Here is a 17,251-nt window from a genome sequence, read left to right on the forward strand (position 1 = left end):
ATATAACACTTCCGCTTTAAGGTACCTAGCTAAGGCCATATATGTAATACTTCTATATGGACAGTTTAAATGGGAAGGAATGTCCCACTATTAAGATGCCGACATATACTATTTTCTCTCTCGTCCGAGATACTTGGTTCACGTTGCGCATGCTTGAGAATTCCCCATGATATTAATAGAGGGGGAAGAATGAGGGGAATAATTTTGTGGTTATGATTCTGTTTACAAATATATTTATTATTGTAATTCAGAAAAACAATTATAAATTTTAAAAAACTTTTGTTTTTATTTAAATAATATTCTTTTTCCAACAATCAGTTATTGAAAAATGGTGAAGTTGTGTTATTTATGTGATAGAAAAGCGTCGAGAGCTGACAATATTTCTTTGCATCAGTAATCTCTAAAATAATATTCTGTCCTGTTTGCAAAAATCAATTAATTTCGGATGAATCAAGTGAATCTATGCCTCTTTTATCTCTTATCAAAAATAGAGGACCATTTAAAATACCATCGAAAGATGTTATTAGTATTTGTAAGACTTCAGAAAAAATAATTAGACAACGTTCTCATGAATTACTGAACAAAAATATAAAAACTATTGTTACAAATGAAATATGTCGAAAAATAGGACTAATGTTTGATAATAAAGAAATGAACGATCATGTTTTACTTCAAAATTTTTCTGATAATCATCGTTATCAGTTATGTAAATGGATTATTGAAGTATATTTAAACACAAGATTTTTTTATGAAGCCAAAAAATTATCAGTTAAAGATAATTATGTTCGGCAAAAATATAATAGACTCATTTTATTTTATAACCAATAAGAAATTAACAAACTGCATGCTAATTTTTGTGTAAAATAAACTTGTATCAGTTAAACGATTAGTTACATTTTTTTATTTTATTATATTTCACTAATATTTTCACGTCCAAGTACTTAAGATATAATTTAAAATTTTTTACAAGCATTTCCAAGAAACAAAAATAGTTTGAGTGAGGTTTATTTTTTTTTTAATTTCAAAAATACTTCTTCTTTTTAATAAAATTATTCTTTTAAATTCTCCTAAACAGTAAAAAAATAATTGTTCAGTATTATCTTGTATTTTAAAATAAATTTGCATTGAATTAAAAAAAAATTTTATAATAACATTCCTGTTTTGAATAACCCGCTGCTTTCCCCTTTGCGCACAAAAGAATGCGCACAACCGAGCTGGAACCTCGGAGGACAGAGAAAGTGTTATTCTTCTGTCTTTCTTAGTCGGAACAGCTTCCACTTATAGAAACTGTCCATATAGAAGTATTACATATATGGCTAAGGCACTATACCTAGCCTAAGTACTATTATAACAGTAACATTATAAAATAGTTAACAATATTCAATAAAAAAAATATAATATTAAACTTAATTACATTCATTTTTAGATATAATGTGCATAAAATAAGTAACGTTTGTTATTAGAATTTTTTAAAATTATTTCATAGTTATATGGGCATTAGCATATTGTAACATTATATATATAAGTTAAATTTCAAATTACTTAATAAATACGTTTGATGTTATTATCAAACATGATAATGTTGAACGAAACACATGATGAAGGACAATTTAGTGATGCTGATGAAACTGAAATAACGTACGTAAATTTTTATTTTATTTTACTTTTGATATAACCTCTAAATTATGATATATATAATCATCAATCATATAATATATAAAATCTCAATATATAATATATATATTGATTTTATATTATTATATACTTAGAGTTTCCTGATAATTATTTACTCCTAATATTTATTAATTATGAGCAGATCGATTGAATCAAGAGGAGCACCATTGTTTCAATGCACATTGATTGGAAATATTGCAGAATTAACGTTAACACAAAGCGATGATGAAGACTATTACTTCAGTGATGATAATTATGATTGGGAGATAGATAATGCTGGGAATAATCGGAAAGATGTAGTCAAAAATGTAAATGCACGAAGTAGTAATGCACAATCTGCTTCCAATAAGATATCTAATTATCAACCAAATGACAAATTATTTCGTCGTTATTCTAATAAGATCAATGTAGAAAAATATGAAGGTCCATCATTGCCAGGACATGCTGCTAATTTTCTCAAAGAAACTGACAAACGTATTGATAAGGATCGCATTCGAACTAAAGATAAACATGATCGGGCAACAGTCGAACAAGTTATGGATGCTCGTACTAAAATGATATTGTTTAAATTCTTAAATCAAGGAATAATAGGTGAAATAAATGGCTGTATTTCAACTGGAAAAGAAGCTAATGTTTATCATGCGATATCTAAAACTGGTCATGAATTTGCTATCAAAATTTACAAAACTTCTATTTTACGTTTCAAAGATCGCGATAAATATGTTACTGGAGAATTTCGTTTTCGGCATGGATATTGCCGTCATAATCCTCGCAAAATGGTAAGGACATGGGCTGAAAAAGAAGTTAGAAATTTAACACGCATAAACCAAGCAGGTATAAACGCTCCTAAACCAATTATATTACGTAGTCATGTATTATTAATGGAATTTATTGGTACCAATGGTTGGCCTTCGCCTAAATTGAAAGATGCTGAGATCAATGCTTCAAAGTATAGAAAACTTTATACAGAATGCATCAAAATGATGTGGCAAATGTTTCATAAATGTAAATTAGTTCATGCTGATTTAAGTGAATACAATATGCTCTATCACGATGGATCTCTTGTACTAATAGATGTATCTCAATCGGTTGAACACGATCATCCTTTGGCTCTCGATTTTCTTCGAAAAGATTGTACAAATATTAGTGGTTAGTTTTGAAATAAATACTAAATCAAATGTTTTATAATTAATTCTAATATTAATGTAATCATTTATATATTTTTTAGAGTATTTTAAGAAAAATGGTGTATGCGTAATGTCTGTAAAAGCATTGTTTGACTTCATAACGGATCCAACAGTGAATGAAAAGAACATGGATGAGTATTTAAATATAATGTCAAGCCAAGTACATGAAAGAATAGATCAAGAAAGTTGTCCCGACCAAGAAATAAACGAAGAAGTTTTCAAACAAGCTTATATACCACAAAGATTAAATCAAGTGATTGATGTAGAGCGAGATATAAAACTTGCTAAAACAAAGAAAGAAGATTTGATTTATAAAACATTATTCGGATTAAAAGCAGATTTGTCCAAACCTAATAAAGAACCTGAAGTTATAACCAAAAAATTTAACAAAAGTATCACAGATAATAACGAAGAAGAAGAAGAAGATAGTAGTGATGATGAAAGTGTATGTTCAAGTAATGTGGATACAGATAATGATAGCAAAGAAAATGAACAAAAATTTACTAATTCCGCACGTCCTCGTAATGAAAGTCCGGAGAGTAAAAAGGTTATTTATTTGTTTTATCTATTACACGTTAAGCGCGGAGCTGATTTTTCTTTTTTTTCTGTTCAGGCGATAAGCGATAATCATTGAGCAGAGTATCTAATTAAATATTAACCGTTTAAGTCCCAGGGGGTATTAAAAAACACTGTTGAATTTTTCGTAAACAGCGCGATCGCGCTTTCTCTAAATGAGAAACAAAAGGTGCTTGCATTTCTTGAGTCAAGAAATGCCAGAAACTTTTGCTTGTCTGATCGACACAGTGCCGTAAAATTATCGGGTTCTTAGTACAATTATCGTACGCACAGAAAAATTTTCCGATTTTCCGAATTTTAAGATTTAAGATTTGGATTTAAGGATGGAAGATTTTTAATTATTCTGCAATATAAAGGAAAAATGTCTATTTTCGCAAACTTTATGACCCTTTTTTTCGCTATTTCGCTATTTTTCGTCGTTCTTTTCGTATGGCTTTTAGTATGGCTATAGCCAATCAAAACAGACCGAAAGATCAAAAAATCACTTTTTTCTGACTTTTTTTAGATGCAAGATATAGAAATAACAGAAATAAGAATTATCGTAAATTATCGTACAAGTTGAATTTAGGATCGCACAAGGCTTCAAATTATGTGACGTGTACGATACTTATCGTACGAATGGGATCACTGTTCTTGACATAAAATCTCAACAGTACGATTGCGCTGCTTGGGACTCAAACTGTTAAAGAAAGAAGTAACACAACATTGCAATAACAAATATATGATTGTTCTTGAACTATTATGTGAACTGCACACTAATGCAGTAGAATGTATATTCGGTATAAACAAAAGAAAATCGAAAAAATTACGAAAGAAAAGACGAAAGCAAAAATAAGCCACGATCTCCCAATCAAAAAGTTCATTTTCGCCCCAAACTGACACTGTTTGAATGGAAAGTTGACTGTCGGGCCTCACGGCTGACGTAACATTAACATGATATGTTCACTTATTTGTAACACTATGACGATATATGGCACCACGTTGGTGTTATACGCAAAAATATTGGGCAAATGCCGGTGACGCCACGTTAGTGTCATACGCATAACTATTGGGCAAATGCCGGTTATGACACGTTGGGGCTATGCGTAAAACAAAAGAATTAGGAAAACAAATATAATGTGTAAGTTATGTGGAGTCGAAAAACGACCGGTGACAAGTGAAATCAGCCAGTCCTACTGGCGACAAACAAAAGAATCCCTATCAGACGTCCAGTCGTCACACAGTGTTAACTTACACAATAATCACCGATTTGTTATTGCGATGTGTGTTACTGCATTTTTTAAAATATGTAACCGAATACTCCACCGAATAATCATCATTTGCAGCCTGAACGGAAAATAGAGCATAATGAAAAAAAGCACTCAACATGTTAACATTGTTGACTAAGTGTCATATAAATCTTACATGTTTTGTCTTATAGGCTATAATTCTAAGATTAGATATTAAACAATGTAGTAACTGACGTGACAGTTACATGTTAACTCTTGGACTGCGAATATCATCTACAGGCACCCGACGAAAGTTATTTTCTCGGTGTAAATAGCGCCTCTGAACGCTCGAAGGGAAACTTTAGCCTATAACGGACGAAGCGCTATTGTCGCGTCTCATTTCTGAGCGTTCCGCAGTCAGAGTTCATTTTCATATTCTTTTTTTGTATATGAATTAAATGTTTTTTCATTTGTTAATTTTATTATACAACAATAATTTTTTTATGAATTTGTTTTTATAGGCTCGGAAAAAAGCTGTCAAAGAACAACAAGCTGAGAAGAGGAAAAGTAAAGTCAAAAAGCATGTAAAGAAAAGAAAAGAAAGAATACTTAAAAAGAAATAGAAACATGTATTGAAACAATATTGCATCTGATATCAATAAAAATTTTTATTAATAAGATTAAGTAACAAAAAATTAACAAACAGTAACTTGCAGTAAAAAGCTAATTAATTATATATTTATTTTAAATTTGGTTTAAAAGAAGAAAGACAAAAAAATAAAGAAACAAAATTAAAAGGAAAAGAATCTACTTAAAAAAATAATTACAGCACATATTTTTTTTATTACGTAAATGACTTCTAATATAATTTATTCTTTATTAAATCGTTTGAAATATGTTGAATTAAAATTTTACAGATAATATTTACGATATCAGATGTTATTGCCTAATTTAAGTAAAAAATTACGCGTGAAAATGAAATTTATTTTTTATCGAATGTCATAATGTATAAATATGCAATAATCTATGTTTGTATATATGAATTTAATTGTGACTAAGCTTGATAGAATGATATACTGAAATAAAGAAAATATAATATCATTAATATTTCTTAAATTACTCACTCTTATCAACTTAACATAATAAATTAATAAAATCCTTTGTGCGAAAAATCATAATGAACTAACAATTAAATGCTATAACAATAATATATTAAAAAATTCGATTATCTCACCGAGCGTTGTTTAAAAAATTTTGAATTGTTAACTTTTTAACATGTTTATTCATTAGATATATTTAGAAAAATAAAAAATCATATATATTCATAGGAATTCTGCTATTTATATAAATTGATTTTTTCTTGTTTTTTTAATAGATTTATGATTACTAGAACGATAACTTAATTTTCAGGTTAGCAGTATGGTTTAGCAGTTTAATTTCTTTTTACTTTCTAATATTTAAGTATTTTTTAATATATTCATTAATTATACTTTATAATTTGGAATTAGCGTATGCCTAAATGTGTATGTGCTTAACAAACATTTATAAATGTATGTATATGTAAGTAACTATTTGTTGCGTGTATAGAATATTTTTGGCTCACATTCCTGAAATATTTTTGTTTATCGTTTAATCATATCTGTAAAAATTAAACAAATATTAGCATTTAGAGTTTCAATAGTAATCTTTTTCTTTAGAATTATTGTTAATATAAGTATTTTGATGAGTTTTACTGTATTTTATATCAGTAACTTTTAACGCACGCGTATTAGTTGTGCAGCATATTTTTTACGTAATAACTACAAGAAAAGATGGCTACCTAAAAAATAAAATGAAAATGAAAATGAGTAAACTTTTTATCTCTTTTTCCTTTTTCTTTTCTCTGTAGTTTCGTGTTTCTATAGTTCTTTCATCAAATAGATCAGAGAGAAAGAACTCTAATTTTAAGATTTTAATTTGTATGTGTGTGTATAATTTTTTTATTTATTTTTATATATCAATATTCCTACATTTTGTAATATAAAATGGGGAAAATAATATATTCATTGTGACGATTTAATAAATTTATTTGTATATTCTCTTTGATACATGTTTATAATGCATAAATATGTGTCTCTTCATTTGATTGTATCTCATACATATTCATATGAGCCTAATAAAAACCTAATAATAGAAATGTATTATGAATATTAATCATAGGAAATACATATAAACATAGAAAAAGATTGTATACGAAAACTATTAACCGTGGTATTCTCCAAATTCTTGTCGTATAATCCAGTATGAGTTATCTTTCCTGTTAAAGAAAACATAAGAAAAATGAAAAAAAATATTAATGTATAGTGTATCCCTTAAAACATGAAACTGAAATAAGAGTGGGGTTCACGTATGGATAAAAAAGAAAAAAAGATTCAATCGAAATGTATGTAAACTCCAAAAAAACTTTTAGGATTCGACTAAAATGTAGAAGAGGTTGTAAGAATTTGTACGCATGCGCGAGTAAAAATTTTACATTACTTGATAAAATGTATAGAAAAACGGGCATATATTAATTACATAACATCAATATGACACTTACACGTCAATTAATACATTCTTCTCAGATTAATTGAAGATTTACATATATTAAATATTTAATAAAAAGAGGATTTGTGTGTGAAAACATTTACTTACGTACGAGAAGAAGCGGCAACGTCGCATGTTACTTCCTCGAAGTGCAACATTGCAGTTATATGATAAAGAGGTATAGAAGTGTGTCTTCGTTCTTGGGATATTTGTTATAAACATACGTTTTCTAAAAGCAGATTTTATGTGCATCATTGACTACAATCTACTACGCAATATCGTGACGTAAGTTAACATATAACACCATGATTTCTAATACTAGTATAAATGGATATCCTCCATTTTTAAAATAATCACTATACATAATCGAAATGGTTATGGTTGGGTGTCGATAGAGTACATTAACCTATTCCGAATTTTTATATTTTTCAAAAATCATTTCTATTATAAACTCTTGTTAATTATAACATATTAATGTATATATCGCAATTTTGTAACAATATTTAATAGCTATCTCGTTAGTTTTATTTCTAAAACTTTACTAACAATAATCTTAATGATATTTACATTTTTATTAAACGAATTATGAGCTGCACGTGACTATGGGCCTTGAGTCCCAAGCCTAGTCACGATGCCCTTAACTGTAGTCATGCACATATATACATTGCTACATAAATACAATTATATACATGACTATATGTATACATACGTAGGACTAATAGCAACTATTACTATTAGACTTCAAAAGCAACCATTTTAGAATTCATCAAAACGCCATCTTGTTGTCTTCTACGAAATGGTTGACACGATGATATTTCGTTTCATTTTCAAACTAAAACATTGAATCTATTTATCATTCAACTATTTATTATTCTAATTTATTTTCGATGAAACATAATTATAGGAATTATATCGAATAGTGTCTTTTAATAGCAAAGCAGTGTAATTACGTAATTACAATATTAAGAGTCATCGTGATACTTCAAATAAATTAATTTGTTTAAACATTTTTATATACGAATTTTGTTATAATAATTTGTAGTTGTTTTCTGTTTAAAATGAAACTATTTTATGTACTACATCGATTATATACTATCGATACATCATATCGATTGCATATATAATAGGGCAACGTATTTAGAGCGGAAATGATAACAAATTTGAATAAATATTTAATTAAAAAAAAATAGATATTTATAGGTTGAATATAAAAATTATACAATCAAAGTTTAAATCGAAATATAGAAGTGCAAATCGATCGATTATTTGGCGAATAATCACATGATTTCTCCCACTATAGAGCTCAAATATTGTACTACTAGTACAGCGCACGTTGGTCTTATTAAAAGGCGCAGAATATACGAGGGTGGGGCTATTCATGGACCGTTCAATAAAAAATACGTGTCAGTTTTGTTAGGTTAAAAAGTATCAATAATTATGCTAATAAATAATTATTTTTAATTCAAAATGAATAATTAATTGTTTTATTTTAATTAAAAATCATTACGATCGAAACTCAATTATTTTTAAAGATTGTTCAATTTTAAATGTCTTAACTAATTTTTGCAAATTTAATAGTATTATAGTATTATACATATAGATGAATATGTATCAATAGAAAATTTAGATTATAAAATACGCACATATACATATACGTCAATGCTTGTTATTTTATATTTACATGTTATTTAATCTGTATAATCTGTTACTTACACATTTAAAAAAAAAAAACAATTGCAAATATTAACAAATGTAAAAAAAGACATATAAAATATTAGAAATTAGTGAAACGTGTGTATGATGGACGAAAAGTAATGTTCAAATGAAATTTCTGCTCCAAACTGATTACAAGTGCAAGCAATGCTATCAAGAGTCTACAAAAAGAAAAAACAAAAAACAAATGGAAGGAGCAACATATTTTCGAAAAAGAAATGATTCTTTTTGGGACATCTTTATTTACATCGGGATGGATGTATCCCCCTCCATGACATAATACGTAAAGCTACTACGATGAAATCGAGTTCGTGTATCTTCGGATTATTTCGTCGGGACACATCTCGGGGCCTAGGTTCAGTGATTTACGTTTCAACATTATCAAAATATATCAAATAATAGAGTATTTTCGATATAGATAAGGACATTTTCGAAACAATTAATGTGCTAATCGTTTGATTAGTGTACATCGATAAATAGTATCTAAGTCATACATCAAAACGAATTATTCGCCATTCGTTAATGTTAATTAATGACGCGCGATGTTCGTCTTGTATGATCCTCTCAACGAAACTGTGCGTTTTGATATGTTGCTGTGATTAAAAGTGTTATTTTTTATTTTTTTTATTTTTTAAACGTTTAAATAAATGTTAAGCATAGTCAAACACGAAATAAATCAATTTCTTTTGGTTGCCTATTGTTCGCCAAATGTATTACGGCTGATTAATATTAGCTTGTAGCTAAGAGTTGAACACACTGTACGTATTGTTGGTCCGCCATCTTGTAAATTCCACTACTTATGGGCCAGGGCCGAGGGTGATAACAAACCGTTGATTGTAAGGGCCCTTTAATATTAAACATTCAATTATCTTAAATACCCGAATTGATATTTATCCATAAATGTCACTTATTATCAGTATAATTTATTTCTATATATATATATTATATATGTTTAAATGACACTTAAATCGGCTATTTAAAAACAAATGAAACAAAATTGTCTGCCCAACGTTTTTTCCCGCGCGAATCATATGAAATGACATAAGTGGTGACATCATGCGGTGAGCATTGATCTGATTCTTCGAAAATGTTTAACTCGTGCTAACTTTCTACATAATATGTTCGTTTTTAGTGATTATTAATGGATATTTTTGTTTTCTCCCTCTCTCTATTTCTCGGTTTCATTCATCGATTTCTCTTTTATTAGTATGTAGAGTAGTATACATAAACATGCGTAAAATAACGCGTGTTATTATTCGTTCTTTTTCAGTGTTGTTTAATTAAAGTAATAATTATACAATAATTATACAATAATTATAACAATGTTATATTTTATTTCGTTTCATAATGTATCGCGAAAGTTTTTTCAACTTTTGTTTTATGAACAAGAATGGAAAACAATTTATGTGTTACACAAACAATGTTTTTTTAAACGCGACATCGTGTAAAAAAATGACATTCAGTGTTTATCAATCGGTAAAATGTGATTAAGATTAAATGACTGTCATACGACTAACGGAAATTATTTATAGTTATTCAAATGAATTAGGTGAATTCAAAGGTTTAGTTTCTATTTCTAAATGTTTCAACAGAGTTTTCTATCTCTTTCTCAGTTTTGTTTCTTAAATAATTTTAATCATTCAAAAAAAGTACTTAGAAATTTTACTGAATTATTCGTTCAAATTTTTATGGCAAGCTGTTATTAATTTTATTTAGTACATTTAAGTATCATTTGTCATTTGTCATTATTAATATAATTGTGACATTTTTATATTTTTTCATTTTTCTCGAGAATATAAATATTTTTTAGCTTCAATAGAGTATAATTTACAAATTTATATTAATGTTTATAATTAATAATTATATATGCAATTGTAATATTGTTATGTATGTGAATATGTTGATAATAGATTGAAATTATTTATATATTTATGATTTAATAAATAAACAAAATACTAAATATATATTAGAAACTTAAGCTTAATTATTTTCTTTACTCTTGTGAGAAGAGATTATTATAAACATTGTAAAAATAATAATAATAATAATAATAATAATAATAATAATTATTATTATTATTATTATTATTATTATTATTATGTATGTTGTTTATTATTATTATTATGTATTATAATAATAATAATTAATAATTAATGATGTAGTATAATTGGATTATTCGCAGATAAGAGAATAAACTAGAATAATAAATGGGACTGCTGTGACATTTATCTCTTTATGCACCGCCTCTCTTTAAATAATGGAGACATTAAGAAATGATACTCTAAATGATTCTACATCCACTGTAACTAATCATGCACACACCGCTAACATACTAAATGTGGATGAATTGTCGAGACAAAAAGAAGATGAACTTTTATATGGGACGGGAGAAGACGGAGAGGAAGAAGAAGCATTGTCTGATGATAGTTTACGTTTAAGACTTTCTGATGACGAAGCTGAAGCAGAAGAAATTATTCTACCATCTATAAATCCTAAGCTATGTGATAAAGAGACAAAAGATAAGGGTGAGTTACTATTACGTATATATTTCTTTTTATTTTACCCAAGCATTGGAGTAAATATTTAATCAGGAAAGAATTATTTTTTTCAATTAGTATGAATATTCAATGATTTGTTTAACGAAAATATTCTCAACGATGACGTTCATGCTGTTTCTAATTTTTGCTGTTCTACATAGATAAGAATAGTAGTAATGAAGAATCTAACAAAAAACAACAATCCCATAATGAAGTAGATAATAGTGAAAGGAATGATGTAAACACTGACAATGAAGAAGTGGAGGTTTGGAAGTCGAGTTTAGGAAAAACAAATAATCTAGTTCTAAATAGTAATAATAATGATAAATCGACTTGGGAGAAATGTAATAATGAATCAATTAATAGTCCTACTAAAACGAAAAGTAAAACCGAAAAATTAACGAAAACGAAAAGTGGGATTTGTAATACTAGTAAAAACAATTGTGATGATAATAGATTAGTTGATAATTTAAGCAATTTAATTAGCAAAGAAAAAGATACATCTTCTTTGAAAGAGAAAAATGAATATAAAGAGAGTAGTCAATTAAAGATTGAAGATCAAAACGAAGAAGCAGTTACTAACAAAGAAAATGATCAATGTCGAGATGACAAACAAGATTCAATACTAAATAAAAAGGAGAAAATACTGAGTAACAATTGTAATACGGATGTCTTTACTAATAAGAAAGCACTAAGTTCAAATTCAGACGATTGTTTAACAATTGATGAATATTCCGTGGATAAAAATAAAGTTAATAGGACAGAAACAACTATAGCAAGTAAACATCAGGAATTTAATCAAGAGTCTTTTAACAATGATCAAAAAGTTAGTAACGATAAATGTAATAAAAAGGTATTACATGACGAAATCAATTTAGATCAAATTTCAAGTTCATCCGATAATAATACTTTAATAAAAAAGCAAAATGAAAAATCGAATTTATCGAAAAGCTTTGAAAACAATGATAAGCACACTATTCATCAATTAATATCGGATGCTATAGATGTGGACAATGATGATATTAACGAGTCTGCAATTTCTGTTGATGAAAGTTCTTTAACAACAATTATAGGTGCATTATCAGAGCCGTCGGTTGAAAAAGATATAAATGATGAGAATGAAGAAAATATCGTTGAAATTTCAAAACCACAACGAAAAAGAAGACGATCAAGGAAGATGACAGTCTCAGAACAAGATACTATTCAAGAAAAGCATGGTATGAATACTATTTTTTACTATAGAGTAATATTATTTTAATATGATTTATTTTAATACATTTAATAGAATAATTGTTTCATGTATAGAAGGACGACAGAAAAGAAAAACTGCTAAAAATGCAGAAGAAATAATAAGGAAAAAGCTCTTGGCTCAAGAAAGCGATATAGATTCTAGTGATAATTCTGATAAAAATATAACTTTAAATCATAAAATTAATCAGAGTGTACAACCTCTTTCTCCTCCTTCGTTAAAACGTCATTCAACTGAGATTGATTTAACTGTTAATGGTAATATAAAAAAACTCAAAAGTTCTAAAATTGAAGATGTTACCATACAAAAAGAAGAAACAAATGATATAGGAAGTCTTAATTATATAAGTAAATTATTTAGAAGAAACGCTAAGGAAAAACTACCTAAATTAAAGCAAGAAGTAAGTTATTTCATAATTCTCTTATAATGAAATATATTAATCCAAATATATTATCAACATATAAAAAACACGTGTTTTAGGAATTGGAAGAACTTTTAATACAAAAAATTGTAGAAGCCATAGCAATGCGTGGTGAAATTGGAAGATTGAGAGAACAAGCGAGAATATCTGAAAAAAATCAGGAAGCAACACGAACTAGATGTCAACAATTAGCAAAACAAATAAAAGATTTTGAAATGGTTTTAAATCGTAATGCAGCAGATAGACGGGCAAATAATGACAAACCAGTAGTACCGATAAAGATTAATCGATCTGTCGGATTACAAGTTAACTTCATTACGGTAATATATTACTATTATCATTAACTTGTTTATTTTAATCTATTACTTTTTATTTATTTAATAAATATTATAGGATCATGGAATACAAAGTTTAAGACAATTACAACAAAATCCTCCAATAAAATGTGTAAATATACCGCCTACACTTACTCCTATGGTCAATGAAACAAATCCACCAAATCAAAGAAAAGGAATAAAAGTAAGGTCTCCAAGAAAAATTGAGATACCCATAGTCGCTCAACCTGTTACTATATCGCACAGTACAGTACAACCTCCTACATTAATTCCTGCTGTGACTCCAGCTGCTTTAGTTATGTCTAAACCTGTTGAATCTCAACATTCTATAAGTTTGACAAATTCAACTAATAGCATTCAACAAATATTATCAAATGTATGTATCATAAATGTTATAATATTAATAATAAAAGTATTTACAATAATATATAAATATTTGAAAATTAATTTAATAGCAACAACAGCCATTATCGCCACAAACTGTAGTACTAAATGGAAAAATTCCGCAACAACAAACAAGTCGACAAAGTACGACGACGAATGTTCCCAAAACAAATACTAATGATCTCATTGATTTAACGGATGAAGAGGAAAAAAATAAATGTACGTATCAAAATATATTTATACATGGAAATACATGGAAAGATATAGGTGTTTTATTATATGATAATTGTATAACCTATTGTCTATTTTTTATAGCTACAGTAAACATGCTAAACGTGATCAAAAACGCAGATAATTTAATAAATATTAGACCGAAGACATCGAACAATTTTCCTAGAGTAATTCAAACAATCCCTACGAATGTAACTATATCTCAACCTAGCATCAGAGTGGTTCATACAGCAAGTCATCCAACACCAACTGCTTTAGTAGTAAGTAAATTTATGTTCTTATACATATCATCTTAATTTTGATATTTAACAGATATTTAAAGATATATTCCTTTTGACAGAACAATATGAATGCACCTAGATTAGCATACGTAATGCAAGGTGGAGTTGTTCCAGGGAGACAATTATTAATAACATCAAATTCTAATCAAGTATTACTATATATTTATTAATAAAATTCTTTAAATTAGATTGAAAAGATATATAAAAATTTTTAATTACATGATTTACAGATAAGACCAGTAGTAAGTTCAGGTAACAGACCACCATTTACAACAGTTACATATAAAACTGGTAAATAATATTAACATTATCATATTTTTATTTAGTTAACATCAGTAAATCTTCTTTTTCTATTTTTTCTTATTTAGGCATTTCAACAAATGCAAATGGTACTGTACGTGTAATCACAACGCCGGCTTGTCCTTCAAATATACAAACAAAGAAAGTGAGTTATTTAAAATGAAATTTATTTTCTTGGGAAGATTTATTACAATATAAATGAAGTAATTAAAATATTATCATATTTATTTTAGCACCCGGCACCTCTTCCAGACTCTCCTCAATATAATATTAGTCCTCTTTCAAAATTGCCTCCACCAGCTCCTTCTTTAAAAATATCTAAAGTTGCAAATGGTTCGTATTTTATGTAATGTAAGATTTATTATAAAAAATGATTTATAAAAATAATCATTAAACGATGCTTTATATTTTCTAGGTATAGTGTTATCGTGGAATATGACACTTTCGGATAAATACGCCGATATAGTTAGTTACCAATTGTATGCTTATCAAGAAGTCGCAGGTGTATCTCCTAGTACGAATCTTTGGAAAAAAGTTGGTGACGTTCGAGCTTTACCATTGCCTATGGCTTGTACTCTTACTCAGGTAAATAATAATTAATAATAGAAAATAATATAATAGAGATATGCGATAATGGATATTATTTCAAACTGTTTAAATATTAGTTAAGTTACAAATCGTAAATATTTTAGTTTTCAGAAGGTAACAATTATTACTTTGCTGTCAGAGCAGTTGATTCACATTCCAGGAAAGGACAATATAGCATACCTGGCAATATTTCATTGTAAAATATCAATTGAAAAAATATTCATATGTACACAATTTCTATTCCTTAGAACTTATTAAATTTAAAAAATTACATTTGTATACACATAAAAATACACACGATCATTCATATATACACATACACATACGAGAAAAAGACAAATGCTTCACAGCTCCAAATACCATATATAATTATATTACTATCAATTACTTTAATATCCTTGTCGTAAGTGCAACGAGTAATTGATAATTTGTAATTATATCAATTATATATTAATTTTGTACAAGAATTTCACCATCAAAAAATTATTCTAGTCCAAATATATTTCTATTTAATTAATTAATAATACTCAATCAAAATATTAACAACGCAACCGGGTTTGTGGAGCATTAAACATGAATAAAAATAAAATCAATCGTGAAAACAGAGTGTTGAGAAACATATTTGATAAAAGTGTTCAAAATAGGGCTTGTCATTTTTTTACTTCTTTTTATAGACAAAGTTATTTTTAGAAACTCAATAAATTTCTTTAATTTATATATACACAATTTGTATAATCATGTGAATCTCATATTAACTATTCTATATTAGATATTGAATTAAAAATAAATCTTTAGTAAGTGTAATTTGCTGAATTTTTATACAATTTAAAACTCGTTTGATATTTAATAAGAGTTAATATCTGTCATTGTAAACTATTTTTATTCATTTAGATCAGCGGCGTGTTAAATTATCGTATTTATATTTGCGAATAATTGTTATTTCTTTTTTGGAATGGAAACATTTGGATTCGATTAAATCTCTATCAAATATTTTCAAAATTACAGTACTGAATATCCATCGCGCGAAATTATTCATTAATTAAATTATTATATTTAAAATGAAATGAATATTATTTTTATCTCTGATACAAAGATTATTTACGTTACAGATTTTACGCGACGCTGATTTAAATAATATGTAAATATCAATGTTTATATATGCACTAAAAATACAATTGTAATAATTATTAATAGACGAATATATATATATATTATATATATATATATACATACATATACCTACTTGTATGATCTCCATTACAATCGTAATTTGATTCTATTTATTATCATTGCAATGAATAATTGTTTGTTATTATATTTATTTATTATTTTATATTTTGCGAACGTTCAATTATTAAAAATGTATTTCATTATTAGAAATTTGTCTGCTGTGTAAATTTACCTCTAGAAGACAATAGCCAACGAGAATGCCTTTTTTTACGCATGCGCAACATCATTTTTGTGACTCACCTGATCGTGTGAACGTGAAATCTTATCGATAACTTCTCATAAATTTTAATTCTATAAAATGACCAATTTTAAATACTTAATAGATAAAATTCTGATGAAAATATAAATATCTTCATTTTATTAAATATTCATCCCAATTGCAAGATACATTTACATTAGTCGTCTAAAATTGCAAAATCGTGGAAAATATTTTTCCCCCACCCTTGTCAAGAAAAGTGCTCGCGCGCATTCGTGTATAGCCTTAACACATAGAAATAATTTCCATAATTTTAAGGAATTCTAGAAACGAGTTTGAAACGTAAAATTTAGTTAATTCCTAAGTTGACCTTAACAAAAATATCGATCGCTGTCGAAAAATTTTTTTAAATAGAACAAAACAACTGAAGATAAAAAAGGACGATGACAAGGAAGACGTTTAAAATAAAGAAACTGTTTCGAAGGATCCTCTCAGATCGTAATAAAACATGACCCAATATATACGTGTAAAGGAATTACACGACTATCTGATCGTTGCCTGTTTGTACAAATTTTT

General features: G+C 27.4%; 2 protein-coding genes and 1 long non-coding RNA gene across 9 annotated transcripts; 2 read left to right on the forward strand and 1 right to left on the reverse strand.

Annotated features, from left to right (window-relative positions):
* The first annotated feature begins 1,245 nt into the window (after nucleotides 1-1,245).
* RIOK1 (RIO kinase 1) lies at nucleotides 1,246-5,750 on the forward strand. Of its 2 annotated transcripts, none has more exons than XM_089170387.1 (4): nucleotides 1,246-1,638; nucleotides 1,817-2,823; nucleotides 2,903-3,408; nucleotides 4,858-5,750. In XM_089170387.1, exons 1-4 carry the CDS (start codon nucleotides 1,559-1,561, stop codon nucleotides 4,897-4,899), a joined length of 1,635 nt encoding a protein of 544 aa, XP_089026513.1. In that variant the 5' UTR covers nucleotides 1,246-1,558; the 3' UTR covers nucleotides 4,900-5,750. The 2 variants fall into 2 exon arrangements, with proteins under 2 accessions (XP_089026513.1, XP_015182671.1); XM_015327185.2 differs by having other exon boundaries at nucleotides 1,249-1,638; nucleotides 5,167-5,750.
* On the reverse strand, nucleotides 5,193-8,164 carry LOC149033231 (uncharacterized). 2 transcript variants are annotated; one of them, XR_016175960.1, is made up of 2 exons: nucleotides 7,920-8,164; nucleotides 5,193-7,439 (listed from the first exon to the last, which is right to left on the reverse strand). It is a non-coding gene; the product is annotated as an uncharacterized LOC149033231 (long non-coding RNA). The 2 variants fall into 2 exon arrangements; XR_016175961.1 differs by lacking the exon at nucleotides 7,920-8,164 and adding an exon at nucleotides 7,778-7,913.
* Nucleotides 7,360-16,053, forward strand: wde (Fibronectin-III type domain-containing protein windei). 5 transcript variants are annotated; one of them, XM_015327223.2, is made up of 14 exons: nucleotides 7,360-7,495; nucleotides 11,106-11,448; nucleotides 11,622-12,677; nucleotides 12,766-13,109; nucleotides 13,190-13,450; nucleotides 13,524-13,841; nucleotides 13,921-14,068; nucleotides 14,165-14,340; nucleotides 14,421-14,510; nucleotides 14,592-14,652; nucleotides 14,730-14,806; nucleotides 14,895-14,994; nucleotides 15,077-15,246; nucleotides 15,354-16,053. In XM_015327223.2, exons 2-14 carry the CDS (start codon nucleotides 11,181-11,183, stop codon nucleotides 15,447-15,449), a joined length of 3,165 nt encoding a protein of 1,054 aa, XP_015182709.1. In that variant the 5' UTR covers nucleotides 7,360-7,495; nucleotides 11,106-11,180; the 3' UTR covers nucleotides 15,450-16,053. The 5 variants fall into 5 exon arrangements, with proteins under 5 accessions (XP_015182709.1, XP_015182718.1, XP_015182700.1 ...); XM_015327232.2 differs by lacking the exon at nucleotides 7,360-7,495 and adding an exon at nucleotides 9,623-9,759; XM_015327214.2 differs by lacking the exon at nucleotides 7,360-7,495 and adding an exon at nucleotides 10,011-10,484.
* Nucleotides 16,054-17,251: the final 1,198 nt, after the last annotated feature.

This window comes from Polistes dominula, unplaced genomic scaffold (genome assembly GCF_049000335.1).
Source record: "Polistes dominula isolate Pdom_NZ unplaced genomic scaffold, Pdom_raw_medaka contig_15, whole genome shotgun sequence".
Taxonomy (NCBI): Eukaryota; Metazoa; Arthropoda; class Insecta; order Hymenoptera; family Vespidae; genus Polistes; species Polistes dominula.

Coding starts and splice junctions, on each gene's coding strand:
- wde (XM_015327223.2), top strand. CDS start 11,181: ATGGAGACATTAAGAAATGATACTCTAAATGATTCTACATCCACTGTA. Junction 13,110..13,189: donor TACCTAAATTAAAGCAAGAA/GTAAGTTATTTC, acceptor CACGTGTTTTAG/GAATTGGAAGAACTTTTAAT. Junction 14,069..14,164: donor TGAAGAGGAAAAAAATAAAT/GTACGTATCAAA, acceptor TATTTTTTATAG/CTACAGTAAACATGCTAAAC.
- RIOK1 (XM_015327185.2), top strand. CDS start 1,559: ATGTTATTATCAAACATGATAATGTTGAACGAAACACATGATGAAGGA. Junction 2,824..2,902: donor AGATTGTACAAATATTAGTG/GTTAGTTTTGAA, acceptor TATATTTTTTAG/AGTATTTTAAGAAAAATGGT. Junction 3,409..5,166: donor AAAGTCCGGAGAGTAAAAAG/GTTATTTATTTG, acceptor TTGTTTTTATAG/GCTCGGAAAAAAGCTGTCAA.